This window comes from Cuculus canorus, chromosome 9 (assembly GCF_017976375.1).
Source record: "Cuculus canorus isolate bCucCan1 chromosome 9, bCucCan1.pri, whole genome shotgun sequence".
Lineage (NCBI taxonomy): Eukaryota > Metazoa > Chordata > Aves > Cuculiformes > Cuculidae > Cuculus > Cuculus canorus.
The window spans coordinates 11,858,546-11,877,365 of record NC_071409.1 but is presented as its reverse complement, the minus strand read 5'-3'; the positions used below and the strand labels follow the sequence as shown (position 1 = coordinate 11,877,365).

The window sequence follows — 18,820 nt, the reverse complement described above, 5'->3', positions numbered from 1 at the left end:
TTAAGGTCCCTTCCCACCGAAATTATTCTATGAGTCTATGATTCACTCCGGGGATGTTCCTACCCGAGCCACTCAATTCCCTGCTCTGTCTCCTCTATCTTACCAAAGGGCAGGCTCTCTGCACTGCCTTTGAAGGCACCTTGTTACCTTTTCCTTCCACTTTCACGGTTTTTAGTCTCACAGACCGCTCCTTAACTTTTCGAACTCGCCAGGCTTTCCCTGCTTTGTCCCACCACGTCCTTATGTCACTCGGTGTCCTCCGTTAACTACAGCAAAGCCATTTCTTTGCCCTCCTCCAGCCAAGCCCTCCCTCTCCCCCGGTGCCGGAGGAAAGCCCCGCGGCAGGCGGTGTCCAGGCGGTGCCCCGCGCCTCCCTCCGCGTCCCAGGGCGCGGGGACACCGGTTTCCCGGAGACGGGGACTGTGACCGACCCGCGGTGAGGCGGGGCAGCAGGGCGGTGCGGAGGCTCCGCGGTGGGCGGGGCCGGGGCGGGGCCGCGGCCCCTTTAAGGCGGGCGACGAGCGCTCACCTTGCCCCCGCCCCGCCGCGAGGTACCGGCCCCGGCCCGAGCCGAGCGCTGATTGGGCGCCCGCCGGGCCCGGTCACGTGACGGGGGAGGGAGGGTAGTGGGGGGGGGCGCGGGGGGGCGCGCGCGCTCCCCACAGCCTCCGGGCCGCCATTTTGCCTGGAAAGTTTGGGATATCCGAGCAGTGCGAGCGGGAGGCGGTGGGAGCGCCACGACCCTGCCTGCCCCGGTACCGGCACCTTCTGCCCCGTTCGTCCCGTCCCAGCGGAGCGCGGCGGGCGCGCCCCGAGCGGAGAGAGGGGGGCCGGAGCGGGGCCGGCAGGGGGAGCCGCGCTGCTCCCCCCCTTCCCTCGTGCCCCGCCCGGCAGGGGGCGCCGCCCCCCCCCCCCAGCTGCTCCGCAACGAGTCCCGCGCAAAGTTGGCGCGCGGCGCCGGCCATGCCCGTCCGGAAGCAAGGTGAGCCGGGGAGGGGGGCGGCGGCGCGCTGGGACAGCCCGGCTGGGGGCTCGGAGCCGCCGCCGTCCCGCCGCCCCGGGTCAGCCCCGTGTCCTATCTCCGCTTGCAGATACGCAGCGCGCCCTGCGCCTCCTGGAGGAATATCGCTCCAAGCTGAGCCAGGCGGAGGACCGGCAGCTGCGGAGCTCCATCGAGCGCGTCATCGGCATCTTCCAGAGTAACCTGTTCCAGGCTTTGATAGGTGAGCGCTGGCTCCGCGCCGGTCGTCGCGGTTCTTGCTCGTGTTGTCAGCTGCGGGGTTAAGAAGAAAAGGCGTTTCGCCTCTTAAGTTAGAAACCATGTGCTGGTTGTCGCTGTGTTTTTGTTTCGCGTGGTGACACACGTGCTCTTGCGGATCAACAGTTTGCTTGTTTCACAGCCTTACTTTGAGGCTTTCGACTGGCACAAACAGCTTAAAACTGTTGTGCAGCTTTTCCTTCTGACACGTTATTGTAGATAACTTAATCTAGAGTGTTTTTCTGCGTGTCTTTATTCACCCGAACAGTTTCTAAGTACTTTTTTCTTTTATTTGAGTCTGCGTGTAACAGGTGAATGAATGAACTGAAATGGCTTTATCCTAAGGTAGGATGCGGGCAATTGTTCCTGCCGAAGAGTCTCTAAAAGTATCGCAAAGTGTATATCTGAAGTGCAGAGTTAATTTAAAGTAAATGGGAAGAAAGCCCCAGTGCTTCAGGGAATACTACAGTGATCTTTCCTCCTGTGTTGTGTATTAAAGTGTAGTGAAACAACTGCTCATTCTTAGGACATTTGTAGTGCTTCACTTAAAATGGTCCTGTAAAGCTTGTTGAACTACTTGCATGTAATTTTGAATTTTGTGTGTCTGTTTAGAAAAAAACCTAAGTGTAAATACAATTTGCAGAATCCTGACTTTATTTGGAAACTTCTGCAGGGAAGCAGTGAGATGTGGTTTCTCCTCGATTTCTTGTCACTGTCTTTACAACAGCTAACGGGTTAAAGGGTTTTGTTAGTGTGCCTTTGAAAGTAAAATTTGTGAAGTTCTGCATCCGTCTCTTTAAACCTGCATAAATATACTGACAACAAGCATTAGCTAAATTTGTTGTTTAACCTACTGCATGATTCGTGTCATACAGGTGTGGATCTTGCTTCATAATACCACAGCTTCACTGAATCTGTGTTGTGGTGGAAGCACAGGGACAGGCAAAACATAAACATGCGTTGCTGCATATGGAGTATTTTCTTCTCGATCATTTATTTCATCTCCGTATGTAGGTTTTCAGAAGATGGTAATCTTGCTGTGTTTTCTTTTTTTTATCATGTAAGGTCATGAAAGGTAGCTGTGAAAGTAGGTCAGTTGTAGAAATCTTTTAGAGGAACTTGGTGTCTTCTCTTTAATACTCAGTTGATGATAACCAACTCCATGGTGAAAGCTAGACGTAATCTTTGTGGGACATGCATGAACAGAACTCACTCATTGAGGGATCAGAATGTTGAAGGGTTCTATCAAAGTACTGCAGTTCTGCTTTTCATTTTCACCTGGTAAATTTCAGCGTTGACTACCTTCTTTCTTGTTCTGGCTGTGTGTGTGTGCTTTTCTTTTAAACTGTCTTGAAGGCTCATGCAGTGCTCCGTTTTCTCCCTTTCATTGAATGAGGTCCCACTTTATTAGCCTTTGATAGCCTAAGCTGCAAGGCTTAGTTTCTTCTCATATCCTCATATGGATCTTCATTGTTTTAATAACTGTACACCTCGTAGTAGCAAACTTTAAACAGCAGGCAACTTCATGTCTGCTGGCTTCATTCTGGGAGAGCAGAATGCAGGAATGTCTTGTTGCCTGGGTGGCTACGTGGCCTGTTTTCTAGACTTGTAAGAAGTTGTGCGTTACAACCGTATGACCCTAGGTTTTGTCAAGTTCAATTAATCCCTGCACACACAATAGGTGTCATGCTTCTTGGGTGTGTTGCATTAACTTTACGTTTACTGGTTCACTGTATGATTGTTTATTACAGAGTGTAAGCACATGTTCCCAAACTTTTTGTCTGAATGGTGATCACACATAAGGCTAGTACTTCCCAAGCAATTAATGCTGTCAACTTGAGTCTTTTTCCTTTAACCTGTTCCTTTCCGTGGAAATGCATCAGGGAAGTTCTTGTTTGTGGCAGGCTCTTCATGGCTATTTTGTTATTGGAAGCATCTTTCTTATGGTGTGACTAATGCACAATGGGAGTAAAGAATGGGGGGGACTGGCTGGAAAAGATGCTATCTAAGGATGGCTTACTGGGAAGACCTTGACTTTGCTCCTGCTTGTGCTCTTTGCTTTTTCCATGAAGATTTGGGAGCAGGCTGGATGAAGTATTCAGTTGTGCTGCATTTCGCATTAGTTCGTGGCTGATTTTTAACTGTATGAGTTGTGGTGTGTCCCCATCTTAAACAGCCCATGCTGCTGACAGAAAGTTTCAAGCTCGATTACCAAGTTATTTCTCATATAGATACTTCTCTCAGAAATTGCGCTACTTTTAGTTTCTATTGCTGCTTTTTTTTCAATTAAAAAAATCCCCATAAAACCCTTCTTCCATTTATTTTCTGCTTTTTCTGCCAAGTTACTGCACTATATCCAAGACCTGCCTTTCTGTGATAGGTGAGAATATTCATAAAGGCTGCATTCAGGATCTGCTGTCAACTTCATGTATCTGTTTTAGTATAATTTGTAACTTGGCAATCAAATGCTGTTTTTCAAGTGAAAAAATAGACATTACTTTCTGCACAGAAGGATATCTTTAGGTTTATAAGGGAAGAATTAAACATTCCTGAGAACTGCAGGTCATAACAATATTTCATATATTTATATACACATGAAGGAATTAAAGGCGTGGGGTTTTTTTGGGTGAATTTCCATTGGATGCTGAAGAATAAATGGTATTGTTTTCTCACTGGAGCCTTTTTTTAATAATTTTTTCTTTTTTAATTCTATCAACAAAACTTTAGGTCAGCTATCTACAGACTTGACCTGGTTCTTAAATGTACAATTATGGCTTTAAATGATTTGAATTAGAGCAGTAACTTGTCAGTGGGAACACCCAATGGTATGAAATTGACATCATCACAGCAGTCTTAAATGAAATAACTGATAACTTCAAGTTAGTAAGAAAATTGGTAACCAAATGAGACCTCCTTAAAACAGTCTGTGAAAAAGCCCATTTTTTTGTTTTCTGTCTTCTGTAATATAGTATTTGCCATTGCCTCAACCAGCCAAGTGTAATGATGTCTAGTACTTTAATTAAGTGGATACCAATGGCCTGTAATTAAAATCAGCTTGAGAACAGTGTCAGTGTTAAGTAAATTTTCTACTGTACAGCCTCGGAATTGTGTGGTGTCTTATCGAGCTTGTGATTTCTTTGTTACAGTTAAAATAACTTGTTATTGATATTCTTGTAATAGGTAAGGTGAGTCAGTTTATTAAGAGACCGAAGTAAGATATCGACCTATGGAGATGTGGGATAGACTTAATTTCACTTTGGTAAAGAATTTGGTATTTATCCTCAAATAGTGAAGTAATAATTCTGCAGGTGAGTTCCACTTTTAATTTAGGCCCCATTTTACCTTCTTGAGAAGGTACAGGTTCTTTTAAAGGTGTGGATATGTGATATATTTATCTCCTTCAAAATGTAAGAGGAGTAACACTTGTATGCATGACTGTCACTTCCGAGGGAAAAACACGTGAAGCAGATTTCTGTTTATACACAATCTTTTTGTGTAATTGCAGTCTGTTTTCAGTGGCTTGTGTGCTGCAGTTGACTTTATTAAAAGTCTTCTAAAATAAAAAAAAATATTATTATTTGTAGCTAGAAACACAAAGTAGTTTAGTCTGAAAAAATTTTTTTTTTGTGACAATGACTGCATTTGCACAGGTGTCGTAAAAAGGGAATTCTGGAAGAGTCTCTACATACCCTGGCAGTGGAGTTGGCGGTGTTGCCTTCCTTGCCGCCTTTCTTGCCTTTTCAGTCTTAGGTGGTTTTTATATAATATATTATTTTCTAGCTCTGCATATGAATACTTTTTGGTATAAAATGGCAAATTTGACTGGAGGATGTTGGATGTGTTGAATTTCATATGTGTAAGCAAGTCTTGTTTATTCACTTGGAGTCCTTTAGCATGAAGATCTGCCTTGAGAATTGTGCTTATGCACCAGCTATTCATGGAATTATAGAAACGTTAAGGCTGGAAAAGACCTCAAAGATCTTAAAGTCCAACCACCATCAACTGACTGTTCCTATTACTAAATATCCAGCGTGGCAAAAAAGTAGTGATTTCAGTACTCCTTACTGAGCCAAAGATCATCTCCCCTCTCGTAATCCTTAAGGATTTTTTTAACTGTAGTTTGGATTCATGAGCTTTATGAATTGGACAGAGTATATTGAAAGTGCTGTTAATGTGATCTTACACACCACAGAAAAGTCCTGTATCTGAAACTTGTGTAAAATTGATGGTTGCTTTAAAGTGAACTCTTTGTTTAGATTTATCAGTGGTCTGACTGGGGCTGAAACTTCTAGGAGTGTAAAATGTACCTGTATCTCTCTCAGCTCTGTCCATGCTGGCTTTCTGAACTGAATTAGGGCAACAGCCCTAGATTTTAGGCTGAGATAGACTGGATTGGGTCAGCACTTCTCAAAGCCACAACCCTTTGGAGTGGATTGACCACATTCCTGCCACGTGGCATGTGGCCATGATTCTTGGAGCTGTGTGTGACATCTCTATAGACATTCTTGGACTTTTAGCTCCCTTTTCGTTATCCAGCGTGGAAATATTTTCTCTACTTAGTGGCTAAATTAAAATCAAACACAGCTAAAGCAGGAGCTCTTCTTCATAACTGAAACCAAAAGTACTTGCTCTTGGGGAAACTTCAGCATCGTTTTTATTTCAGTGATACAGTTGGGTAATACAGCATGTGACATGACAACACTTTTCGATGCATGACGACAGTTAATTTCAAATCAGCTCAGGCCTCAGAGAGAGTTGTAATTGTGGGCATGTGTCATTGTGTAGGACTATTCCTCAGTTAACTTGCGGAAGGCTTTGTGTACTGCTTCCCATTTTCAAAATGTTACTAAGGCCCTAGTACAAGTTCTTTCAGATTCACTTAAATAAAATTTACATTAAAAATCCAGAAACTGTTGACAGTAAGTCAAGGATTAGTTAGGTTAGATAGTGAATATTGTTTATTTATTTATTTTTTTTTTAATTACAGGAGAGTTTAGAGAGAATTGGATCTTCTGTTATATTGGATACTACTGAAATTGTTGTAGATGCTCAGTGGGGTATTTTCACATTGAAATCTTACCTTGCTGCTTTTCTTAGTGACTTTTTCACCAGACTGCAACTTCTGTAATGCAACATATTTACATGTGTTTGAGGCTGAAACATCCATTGATATAAATTTTGCAATTTTGAGGTCTTAGTCTGCTTTTGGACGAGTTGCTGAAGAACGTACTGTGGCCGTGCTTGCAACAGTCTCCTTCTGAAGCTTAGGCAAAAGTTGGTCAGGTTGGGAGAGATTTGACCTAGGGTTGTGTTTTTGAAGGTAGTTGCGTACTTGATTATTTTCAGGTGTTTTTCATTTATCCAAATGGGGGGAGGATAAAGCCTTTTAGTTGATGTCCAGATGATTGGAGTGTTAACTCAATCACTGTTGGTATGCTTCCTGCCTTGTACTTTTTCATAGTTTCAGAATATCCCAGTTTTTGGAAGACCTTCTCATTTTCCTCTTCAAGGAACCTAATATTGAGTGAAACAATCTCAATCCTCCTCCATTTTCAAGAACTACTTATTGTTTTATATGTATGTAATGCAATTTGGTAGCACAGAAATTTTTGGGGTGGTTGTGTGCTTTTTTTGAAGTGTTTTCCAGGCTCTGTGGGTGTGACAATGCTATGTATTGGATTTTTGGGATTAGGTGCTGCTTTTGGTAGCCTAAAATAGCAAGTAAGACTGGTGTAAGTTGAGTAGCTGCTGGTATGCAGATAAATAGTATTGTGGCAAAAGATTATCCTTGTGGTTATTTCACTGTCTGTATATTCAGCGTTGAATAGATGCACTGTAAAATTTATCAATTATGATATTATTCTCTTAACAGGTTTGCCGCTAAAAGGGGCTGTTGACAAGAAAACTTTGTCAATAAATCTGCTTGCTGTTAATCCAGGGGCTGAGAAGAACAGTTGAAGTGGGGAATAATTGGTATAGTTTCCAAGTTCTGGAGAAGTTTATCTTCTGTCCTGTTCTTGATTCACTTTTCCGGTCTTATTTCAACTCTCTTCTCCGGTTCCAATGCCTGTCTTCTCCCATGCTGCTGGGTACATGCTTTGCTCCTCGTCTCCCTCAACATTAACTTCAGTGCTTGGACACAGTGTAGGGGAAAGGAGAAAGTAGGAGAAGAGGATGTTTGGTCTTAATCTTAGGCCTGCTTCTATGGTGATCCCAGCAGCAAGGGCAGAACATCTTGTTCAGCTCTGCAGCTGGAATGCCACGTACCGCCTTGTGCATCTGGTTGCCTGTATTTTGAAGGATGGTGCTTGTTTTGATGCATGTGGAATGAATCTTCAAAGAAATTGAACTCTAGCAGTTGTCTAGTAGTCTCCTTGCACAGATGGCTTCTCAAGTTATAACTAGGCCAGATTTGCAACAGTCTTGAGACTGCAGAAGGTGTAGGGCTCACAGTAGAATAACGTCCTTAGCTTCATGTTCCTCCTTCAAATTAAGGGAGGCTCTAGAGCTCTTTGGTAAAGTCTTTATAGGAATCTTGTCATGTGTGGATATCTTCCCAGCCATGCCCTCAAAAAAGCTGAGTTATTTTGGCTTGAATTTAAAAGGTCAGCCTAAGACAGATGTATAATAAGGAAAAGTTGTGGACGAATTGTAAAAGCTTTGCAAATGTAGGTCTGATTTTCAGAAGCCTGTGTTACAATTTGGCTGCAGGAAATGTACAGATGTTACCGCTGGTGGCGATGATAGTATGTGGGGCCACCCTTCCTTTTGTTGACACCAATGTCAGATAATTACCAGGAGTCCGTGAGCTTACTGTTGGTAGAAGAAACCAATGCTTGTGCTGTCTCCTTTAAGCAGAGCTGCGCACCTGTATGAACATACAACTTGGAGTGTTGAGTCCACTCATCTCCAAAACAGTTTGATTTTTGTTGAATGTGTTTGTCTGGAGAGAAAGCTCCTCAGTCCTTTACTAGCACTGTTTGGGGGACATCCTACAAATAAGACTTAAAAGTAACACTTCGTTTGTCCCCACCAGGTTTTCCTTGCCACTAAAGACAGTAAGTAGTATATACATTTTAAGAAAATAAAAAAAAAAAAGTACAATGTTATATAGAGTGCTGATTTGTAACTGGAATTGAGATGTTTAGATAGGGTGGACAACTGGGAGTTCATTTTCAGTTTGGGTATGGGTTTTTTTGTTGTTGTTTTCTTGTGGTGCTTTTTTCTTTTAGGCTTAGGTTGATGATGAAGTGTGCATGAGGTATTCAATGGAAGAGTTTGGACAGAAGAATATTGTTATGCCAGTTTTTGGCTACGTGATGACCATTTTAAAAAAATAAAGATTTTCCTACCTCAGTTCCAAACATAGAGGAGAAGACCCTGTGGGTTTCTGCAGGAAATCTGGAAAAGGAGTGATCAGTAAGCAAAGAGAAAAATATTAATGAACAGTTTGGAAAGCATAGGTGGATAGGCTGGCAAGGAGCTGAACATGTCTCGCGATAGAAAGCAGCTGTAGGAATTAAAGCAAACAACTAGAGCTGAGATTAGGTGAGAATGGTTTCAGTTGAGCACCAATTAGGGATAATTTGTGTTACAAGCAGAAAAGAGCATCTCCTGGAATTTGAGTTAAGTAAAGTCATGTGTGCAAAAAGGAGGTTTAGAGGGAAGGGCATAGTTACGGAAACAAGTGGAAGGGCTGAGAATGAGTAATTGGGTGCTGGAGCTTCCATCAAAGGATTTTGTAGAACAGAACACCTGTGGTGAGGAAGCTGCGATGCAACTTGTGACTTTCATTTTCAAGCAGTCTTGATTGTGCAAGGCGGTAGTCGGTTTAGCTTTTTAAAGAGAAAAAAAAAAAATGCAAACCATCCAACCACCCCTGAAAGGGGCTTTACATGGGTTGTAATGAGGCTGGTTTTCAGTTTTTGTGGTATGAATGCAAACATTTATTTTTGACTGGACATACGCACCACAACACAACCAATGAATGAATACACAAAGTGAATATTTGGCTGACTGGTCATTGGCTTGGTAAGTGGTTATGAAGCTCTTCTTTGTGTTTGTGGTTTCTTGTTGATCACTAATCATATACTTCTGAAGTCTTGTTTTACTTGTGCTAAACGGATATTCTTAGCTTGGTATAGCAGGTGAAGTAAACATGCAGGATTGAGACTTCCTTAGAATTAGTAGGAGTTGCTTTATAACAGGAATGCAAGTCTGTAGCGTTAGCAGACTCTTTTGCCTGTTCTGACATGACTCTACATTTTGTCTTTACTTTCATTGTTTCAGGCTGCGAAGAATTTGGCAGATGCCATACATCTCATATTACCATGAACTGAAGTAACATGTTGACCTTCGTTTTCCTTTCCAGTAGTTTTAAGACTTAAGTTTTCAGTGCTTCAGGTGCTTTGGCAGGAAGCCCTAAAAAAGAAGGATGTCTTTCCCACCCCCTGCACCCTCCTCTAGAATTAGAGAAGTACATAATTTGTAATGGGATGACACCTTTTCCTGAACAATGTAGAGGTGTTTAAATTCCTAACAGACCCACTTGTTTCTGAATTTACCCATCTTTGCAAAAATCCAGGCATTTGCATGTGCTCTGGTTAGATGAGTGAATGCCGGAAGAGGCAGACCAGTGAGAGATGTGAAAGGAATTGCTCACATGCATGGATCTTCAACTGAAATTCTGAACTGAAATAAGTCAATTTCTGAAAGTATTCATAAGCTCCTTGGTTACTTGTGAGCCTGAGGGAGCATGATTGTACTGAAAGGTGTTCCTAAGCAAAGCTGATATTGAAATGCTTTGTGCTATAATGAAATCTGTATGTCTAGTGGTTTTCTGACTTGCTGACTTTGACATGGGCTGCAGTTGGCTTGTTCTCCTGTTGAACACCTGCCAGAAAGCAATACCTCATTGATGTCAGTACAGAATTAACTATATAGCTGGAGCATATAAATCCTGGTCGTGCTGCTGTGCAGAAGGATCTTGACAGGCTGGAGAAATGGATTGGCAGGAACCTTGTGCAGCTCCACAAGGAGAAGTGCAAATTCCAGCACCGGGGAAGGAGTAATCCCATGTGCCTGCCAGTATATGCTGTGTGTCTCCCAGCTGGAAGGCAGCTTTGCAGAAAAAGGGCTGGGGGTCCTGGTGGACATCAAATTGAACATGAGCAAGTAGTGTGTCCTTGTGGCAAAGAAGGTGAACAGAATTCTTTTAATGAGTAGTAAATGCCAGTGAAATTTTAGTGATTTCCGCTATACCATAGCGGTAAAGATTCAATATCAGAAACCTGAAGAACATCATGTAAACAGTTGCAGTATGTGGCTTAATACTTGTTAGAAAGGCAAAACACCTTTAAATATGGACAGGGAAGAATGGGGGATGGGAGACTGGTATGCGAAATCCTTCTGATGGAGATGTGTAGTGTCAATGGGTTCTTCCTCCTCACCGCTGTATCTTCTTGAGGTTATTGTTTGCTGATGTACTGTATGCTTTGTTCTTTATTACTTTGCTGTTCCATGTTAAATTTGAATTTCTCACTTGTATCGTGTGTTTCATGTGTGGTAGATGCTGGTACTTTATTTTCTTATCCCCCAGACTATTTTTGCCTAATTCTCAAGTCTGATTTCCTTTGAGCAGTCATTGGTGAGTTTTCTTGAGCCCTCTGGTATCATCCTGTGCCTTTCTTTTCAAAGCCTCTGCTATCATACTATGCTTGTGTTTCTCTATGCTGCTTTTCATTGTGGGGACATAGGTAATTAATTCCCTGTGGAATATCTTATTTGTTATTGATATCCATTAGTTACAGAAGTACACACACTTATTTGTACGTGCGTTCTATGTGTGCATGTACTTATGTGTAGCAATTGTGATGCAACACCAATTTTTATAAGTATGCATATATGAAAATACAGCTTGTATATAATATTTAAATAAATAAATTTACATATAAATGTTGTTCCATGTATATAATTTATAAATATATGTAAACTTAATAGGTGTTACATCATGCAATTATCTGAAGCTAAGTAAAAGCTATACAATTTAGATGTCACCTTGTCTTTAGATAATTGCTGTTAGATTTGGACAAAGCTCCAGGCAGGCCAAGACAAGTCCAGAGACCTGGTTATTAGATTAACACGAGGCCTGTGGCCTGCTAAAAGCAGTGTCAACATCTTGTTTATGGAGTCACACCATTCTCTTAAGAACATGCAGCTATAGGTATCCCATCTTTGACTTGCAGAGTTACAGTTATCGAAAGATTCATGCATAAGTGAATGCTGAAGATAATTCTGCTCAGCTTTATTTTACTAGCTGACTACAGTAAAATTGCATTTTCCTTTCTGCAGGTGAGGTACATGTGGAGAGCTTGGCTGAATAATGAGGTTTTGTAGAACATGCGCTGGTCTCAAGTTATCTTGATCACAAGTGTACTCTCTGAGTATATAGCAAAAAGCATCTGATACCACGTACCAGTAGAAATGGCAAGCAGAGGCCTTATGTCTGATTTCTAAGGAGTGGGAAAGAAATCTGAAGGAGTGGTGTCGTGTTGCTGGTTGGAATCCTTGTACTCTGAGACAGATCCTCTAGACAGAATTGATGCAAGCTCTTGAAGTGCCATCAAATACAGTTAATTTAGGAGATGTTGTAAGAATTTATTTGCTTCAGCTGTTCTTTTAATTATTATGTTGTGGCTTTTAGTGAACCTGGAACTCCCTTGTGAAGTTGATTTGGATTTCAGTTTGTTTGGTAGAGAACTCTTTCTTGTTTTCTTGAAGGGTGAGCAGTGTTAGCTTCCAGTGTATCACGTTACTGGTGAGTGAGCCTGTTCAGAGAACAAAACTAAAATGACTGGAGAAAATGAGAAGGGGGAAAAAGAAAACCAGACTGGCAAGCTGCTTCTAGTTGGTCAACTTCTCCTGCAATGAATATTGAAAAAAATATTTGTTTTGACACCACTGCATAACTTTTCACATTACTAATCAGTTAAGAAAAAAAAAAATTCTTTTTCATGTATTAAGAGTCCTCCTTTTCATAACTGCTAGTTGGTCACTTGTTTTGTATAGAATTTTATTCTTGTTGCCATCAAACATATTGCTGATTTGGCTGTGTAACGTTGTTTTGCCTGAAAGCTCATATAATTCTAGAGTGATTTTCTGAGTTGCCTACCATTCACCACTTTTTGTCTGAAAATGGAAGCTTTGTGCTCCTATTTTTTTCAGTCAGCTCTTGTTTTAATGTTCCCCCTCTAGTTAGAAATGTTCTCCATCTGTATTTTCTTTTACTATTGTGTGATAACTGCTTTGAATTATTTTTCTATAACTTAGTTTGAGATATAATATCTGTCTTGGAATGAATGTGGGAGGAACAGGCTAGAACATGAAAAAAGCACATCTAGCTTGAAGAGGGAATCTAAGTATGACTAAAAAAATTAATATCTGCTTTTGCTAAGAATTAGGAAAATGGTACGACTTTGAATAATGCATCCACAGTTTAGTATGACTTCAGTAGATGGTTAAGTGTGTTCATATGATGAAATGTTTTTGTGAGGTGATTCTAAGCAGTGGACTGGAAGAAGAAATTTTTTAGCTTCCGTTTCTGATGGCCTGAGTTTCTGGCTTTAAATAATGTCTGGCACTCATTCCTGGTGGACCTAACGCATTCAGGGTGCATAGACTGCTTGCCTATAGTCGTGAGTACTTCATGCTTGTGTTCTGAATGGTAAAATTTAATTTTTTTTTTTTTTTTTTTTTTTTTAGAAAAAGCAGATATTATCATACAGACATCAAGTTCCTAGAAACTTTTTTTGCAGGATAAACAGAAATTAATCCTGGAATTAAGTGGTGTGTATAGTTCTGACATCTTTCAATAGTAAGTCTCTTCATAGAAAAGGGGGAAGACATATGAGAGATAATGTGCTTTTTGAAACAAGTCATTCTGCAGTATGAATAACTGGCTACCTCCGCTGGCAAGGACCTAAAAGAACAGTAGCAGAATTGAGAATCGGTGCCCTAGATTTCTGTTGCAAAACAGTTGCACAAATAACCCCTTCCCATAAATAATGTAGTAATCTTCCTGGCTTGGTGCTGTGGATTGCAACTATAGAATCAACTTAAACCACTGCCTATTTTAGTATACAAAGTATCTCTATTGGGGGGGGCGGAAATCTTTGCTCAACGTGCTTGATTGATGTATTAATGGTAGTGCAGCTACAAGACAAATTTGCAACTTAAAGAGCTAATGTGAAAGGTGGATTTAAAGGCAATTTGTATCTCTTAGACTGCTTTGCTCCTGTATATCTAGGTCACTTAACATCTTCTGTAACCCTCACTGCTATTTCTTCCAATCAGCAGTGCTAAGAGCAAGTATAACTTTAAAAATTAATGTAAGCAGCTGATAGGAATTTGACTCTTGCTCAGAGAAAAAGATACAAATGGAATTTGAGAATTGCAGTTTTCTGAACTGCTAAAGAGCAGGAGAGCAATGTCTATGCAAAAAAAAAAAGTAAAATCTAAGGCTAACACCAGCAACACTAAGATTTCTCTTATTGGTCTGGTCTGTAGCTCTATAAAGGAGTTAGTTGTGCCTCCTTTACTGACTCTGGGCAGCTGCTGAAAGGCTACAAGGTTCTACAGATTAGAGTCCTCCTTACACATGGCAGGGTCCTATTTACTTCTTGGGCTGTCTCTGTACTGTTTGTCCTCTATGAAGCTGCTGTAATTAAAAACATGAGTTTACAACTCGTTTGGCAGATTTTTTACTTCAAAGAGACTAAAACCTTTACAAGGCAGCTTCGTCGTCTGCTCTTCCCTTAGTCTATACCTTTTCAGATTTATTTATTTATTTTTTTAAATGTGACTGTTTACAGATACAATTACAGTTGTGGTAGCAAGTTTCATGTGCTTATACTTACAGATAAACGCCTTTGATGCTTCTTTAGACTGTGTTATTTTTGTTGGTGCTTCATTTGGAGGATAGGATGCCAAGTGAAAAACTAATGCAGCCACATTCTTGTTCCCCAGAAGTTTCCAGCTGAGTCTCTAGGGTCATAGAAAAAGCTGTTTATTACTTCATAAGTATGACTTACAATTCACATTGTTAAAATTTCATCCTATTTCTGTTACTTAGACTGAAAAAAACAGATGATGGCCCGTCCTGATTAATCTTCTTTTTCCTAACCTCTTGCAACTTCTCTCATGCTGATTTTTACCAGTATACTTCTGTTTCTGTGGTAATTTAGTTAAAATGTATGCCACAAAAAAAGACGTTCTAATATTGTCCTTAAACAGTAGATTTCAGATAATGAGAGGCTACTGGAGCTGAAATTATGCATGTCATAACTGGAAGCATAGACACCTATGCCTTGCACTATTCCACTTCAGTTACTCCATGTGCTTCTGCTGTTCCTTCTGCAGATCACACTACTGAGGTCAGTAGCAGAAACTCAAAGTGAGTGTGGATACATAGGCACTGAGATGTGGGACACAGAGTTGTGTATCCCGTGGAGGGTGTTCATTTGATCTTGGTAGATGAACTACTAGGTAGAGAGTTTGGTTTGAAGTAGGGAGATGATGCTAAAATCAGAATGTTATGGTATCTATAAAGCCTAACTACTTTGTTTTTTTTCACATCTTTAGATATTCAAGAATTTTATGAAGTGACCTTATTGGACAATCCAAAATGTATTGATCACTCTCAGCCATCTGAGCCAATACAGCCTGTGAATACCTGGGATTTCTCCAGCCTTCCAAGCACAACAGTGACATCAGAAACACTGCCGAGCAGCCTTAGCCCAAGTGTAGAGGTATGATGTAGAAATCTTTTATTTTTCTTGTTGAGAATGTTAGCTCAACATTGTTTTGTACATTTTCTTCTTTTTATAAATTATTTATTTCCATAGAAAACTAACATTATTAAGATCAATAGTCATAGAAGATTTATTATTGAAATGTTAAACAACAGATGTGTGCATTTTGCTTGGTCAAAAATTTATAAACTTGTTTGTCAAATGTGCCATCAACTGACCATTAAATTGGATTTATGCTCTGAATCTGGAACCTCACTGACAGGCTTAGTATGCTTGTACTAATCCATGCTGATGATACTTAAGTCATTACTTCTTTAATAATTTGGGAAATCTGAAGCTGTATCTTTCTGAAAGTAAACTTTTAAGTCTGTTCATAAGAAATTCTCTGCTACAGTGTGTTGGAAGGACTTTTTTTGAAAATTATGTGAATCCGGTTGTTGCCACTAGTGAGTGGTGAGAAAACTGAGCAGGGAAATGCATATGGATGCATGTTTTCACTAAATCAAGATCCCCAGTTAAAGTTATTATGTGGCGTCAATTTTTTTCGCATCAGACCTGTTCTTTGTCTCTGAAGAGGTGAACTTTTTCAAGTGTGTCCCCAATACTGACAGCATTGGAAAGGTATGTGAGCTTCTCCATAATAACTGAAGGAAGTGTGCTCTGATGACACGTTTTCAGGAGATGGTAATGGAGCTTTGGAAAAGCTCTGGGAGAGACTGGCTAAAGGACTAGTGCTGCAGCCCGTAGGGAAGCTTGGGAGCTTGTGCTAGCCAGCAAGATGAAGTGATTAGGGCACCCTACTGAGTGAGCTCTATCAGAGGCTGTTCAAATTGTGTAAGAAAGTCCGCTTAGCTACAGAATGTAAATAATCGTGTGACGAGTGCTAGAGAGTTTGTGCAGTTTAAAAATAAAAAAAAGTCCTTGTGCTTGTAGCTTTTCTGAAATTTGTCATGTTGAAGCTGGTATGAAATTTGTCAGAAATGTCTTAAAGAAAACTATAGAGGAAATCAAGGGTTGTGTTCTATCAGAAAGCAGAAAATGCCTAGCAGATAAAAGAACAGCTTTTTACCTAGCCAGGGGCAAAGGTGTATATATTGCCAAGAACAGTCATTAAAGTCTCTTTACATGAAAAGACTGAGCAGCCTAGGTAAACCTACCATGTTTTTGAGTACTGAAGGATTAATTGTCTAGTTGAACTTGCAGTATAGGAATGGATTATTTTCCTTTTAATTTTGTTAGTCTTGATTATACACTGGCAAACTTTAAATTCTATGTCTCTTTGGAATCTTAGTTACCTGAAACTGCATAGAGAAGGCCACTGTCATAAAAAAAATGAAAATTTTCTCTAAGAATTGTCATATTTGGAGAAAATGGAGCAATGCCAGCATGTATGAGAAACAGCATGGAGAACACCATTGTGTTATTTTCTTGTATGCCATCATCTAAATCTTAGGCTTAGAGCTGTAGAAATTAGCTTTCTGAAGGTATGATGGAAATGGAATCTTAAAAGCAGGAGCAAAATGGACTCCGGACAGTAGAGTAGGCAAGGATAGGCCAAGTCTGTCTACTGAAGTGTTTTGGAACGAGCTGTTTTTTATGCATTTCGTGCTTGCATGCGCAGATAATTTAATGAGTCAATTTAAGAGTCATTACCATTTTTCTTAGGGAGAATGGGTGGAATTCAGGAAAATTGTAGACTGGCAAACATTGTCTTTTAAAAACCTGCATATAGGAGCAAGGCAGGAAAAGAAGATCCAGGTCTAACTGGTACGGGAAATGATTCTATGGACTTTGTGTAGCTCCTTGAAAGTGATAAAGATGCCAAATAATAGCCATCATAGTTGTTGATAAGTTTTGTCAAACTGATTTTCTTTCTAATGTGGTAATACTTCCTGTGATAGGAAGAAACAGTAAATGTGATAAATCCTGACTTCAGTAAAACTTGGCATGGTTTAGCAGGCTATATTTTGGGATAATGTATCAGTTAATGTTTCTAAGAAATGCATCCTAGTTTGAGTTACTAGTGAAAATATGCCAATGAAGTTATGAATCAAGCTATGGGAGGGGAATGGTGTGTTGCTGCTTCAGAAGCTAAGACTAGAATGAGGCCTCAAGGCTTCAGCTGAAGTGAATAATGAGCAGGCTCTAGTTCAGCAGTGCTTTGGTTATAGTTCAGCAGTGCTTTGGTTGTCCTTCAGCAGCTGCCAGACAAGTTGAGTAGTTAAGGAGCAGTTTCTTGGAAAACAACTGAGTAATTTTTGAATCTGGAGGTGGGTCAATCGTGTCACGTTACTACATGAGAAGAAACACTGTATTGACATAAGAGTGTGGCCTAAAACTATTCTGTTCTACTTGGTCTGCATAAGCCTTTGTGGAGATATTGTTAAATTTAAGGTACTATGGCACAAAAAAAAGTGGAAGAATAGGCGCTTAGAAGATTTTAACAAGGAAGATCTAAAACTTGAAAAGAAATGAAGACTGATGGAAAGATTTGGTGCCGCTTAAAAGACTAGAACCCTTAATTGGGAAATAGAATTTTCCTATGTTTTTAGGCAAATGTAAAAATGGAAGGTAGTATTTTGTGCATATACAAGATGTATTAGACTTACACTATAGTAACAGGCATAGGAGAAATGTTTTAGATGGTTTGCTAAGCACTGGCATAGCTGTACATGGGCAATCTCCCCTACTGAAAATATGTAAAGACAGCATAACTGTCTTAAATGGCTTTAAGTGTTTGATTCCCTTCCTCCCTGCCCCAGTATGCCTTGAAACAGCATAATAGACTTGAGGATTTATGTCTCTACCAAACCATGTAGTTGTTTTTAAACATTATCCTAATTCCAGAAACTGGGATTCTGAAGCAAATACCTGCTGCTATGAGGTTGTGTATCATGTTTCAACTGTTACATATCTTGTGCTTCCCCTGTGGCAGAAATCTGCTGAAATCTGAAGTGCAGAATAGGGCATACTGCCAATCCAGGCTTTGTGGTTATTCTCACAGCTCCCTTTAGAAACTGGAAAGCTTGTTCTATAATAGTTTATTTGGGTACCAGGAAGTCCACTATAAGAAAGACTAATTTATCAGCTAAAGGATAGTGTTGTCCCTGTATCTTCCTAAATTTTACATAAAGGTGGAGGTGTACTTTAAGTATGAAGTTGCATCTTTATTTTTTATTCTTAAGTGCTGGAGACTGCCAGTAATACAGGGACTTGTCATTGGTGCAGTGTCATGGACAACAGGCACAGTCTCATGGCAAGATCACCAGCGCATTGAGAGAAAGAATGGCCTGGTGTGGGGAGACACCATAGATGCATAGGTGTATGTTCTCAATTGGTTGCTAGATAATGCAACTGCTTCTCCAGTGCTGTCTGGTGGTCTTGGTGTATAGTGCTACCTAACAGAACAGAACAGTGTGGATTACTTTTTTGTTTTTCCAAGTGGCCCAGATTTGAATATTTATGACAAAGCCACCTGTTTTCCTTCAGATTTTTTGTCTTGTGTATCATGTCAAACAGTTATTTGACCTTCAGTCTATGAAGGTCGGATCTTACATTTACTGCCAGTATTTAAAAGCTTGATTTCATATATCAGTGTTGATGCTAATTTATGTGAAACAAACCAAACTTTTCTCAGTCTCATCACCTACAGTAGATGCTACCTTGAGAATTCATTAGTTAGAATACTGCTTCCACATTATAGTTCTAAACATGGAAAGTTTTAAAGAGTGGTAGATCAATATTATTTATTTTT

At 40.3% G+C, this 18,820-nt stretch overlaps 1 protein-coding gene and 1 long non-coding RNA gene across 12 annotated transcripts in view; one reads left to right on the top strand and one right to left on the bottom strand.

Annotated features, from left to right (window-relative positions):
• The first annotated feature begins 650 nt into the window (after positions 1-650).
• The window catches only part of DLG1 (discs large MAGUK scaffold protein 1), a 151,261-nt gene continuing 133,091 nt past the window's right edge, over positions 651-18,820 (top strand). For 8 of the 11 annotated variants that reach the window (XM_054073895.1, XM_054073892.1, XM_054073891.1 and 5 more), the window contains exons 1-3: positions 652-982; positions 1,092-1,223; positions 14,897-15,063. In XM_054073895.1, coding sequence (XP_053929870.1) covers positions 964-982; positions 1,092-1,223; positions 14,897-15,063 — 318 coding nt within the window. In that variant the 5' untranslated portion in view covers positions 652-963. Of the gene's footprint in view, positions 983-1,091; positions 1,224-14,896; positions 15,064-18,820 lie in introns of all 11 variants that reach the window. The other 3 variants (XM_054073908.1, XM_054073886.1, XM_054073907.1) reach the window with 1 other exon arrangement.
• The window catches only part of LOC128852989 (uncharacterized), a 42,062-nt gene continuing 29,559 nt past the window's right edge, over positions 6,318-18,820 (bottom strand). The window contains exons 3-4 of the long non-coding RNA XR_008451158.1: positions 14,173-14,299; positions 6,318-12,084 (exon numbers count right to left, since the gene is read on the bottom strand). This is a non-coding gene — a long non-coding RNA (uncharacterized LOC128852989). The remainder of the gene's footprint in view (positions 12,085-14,172; positions 14,300-18,820) is intronic.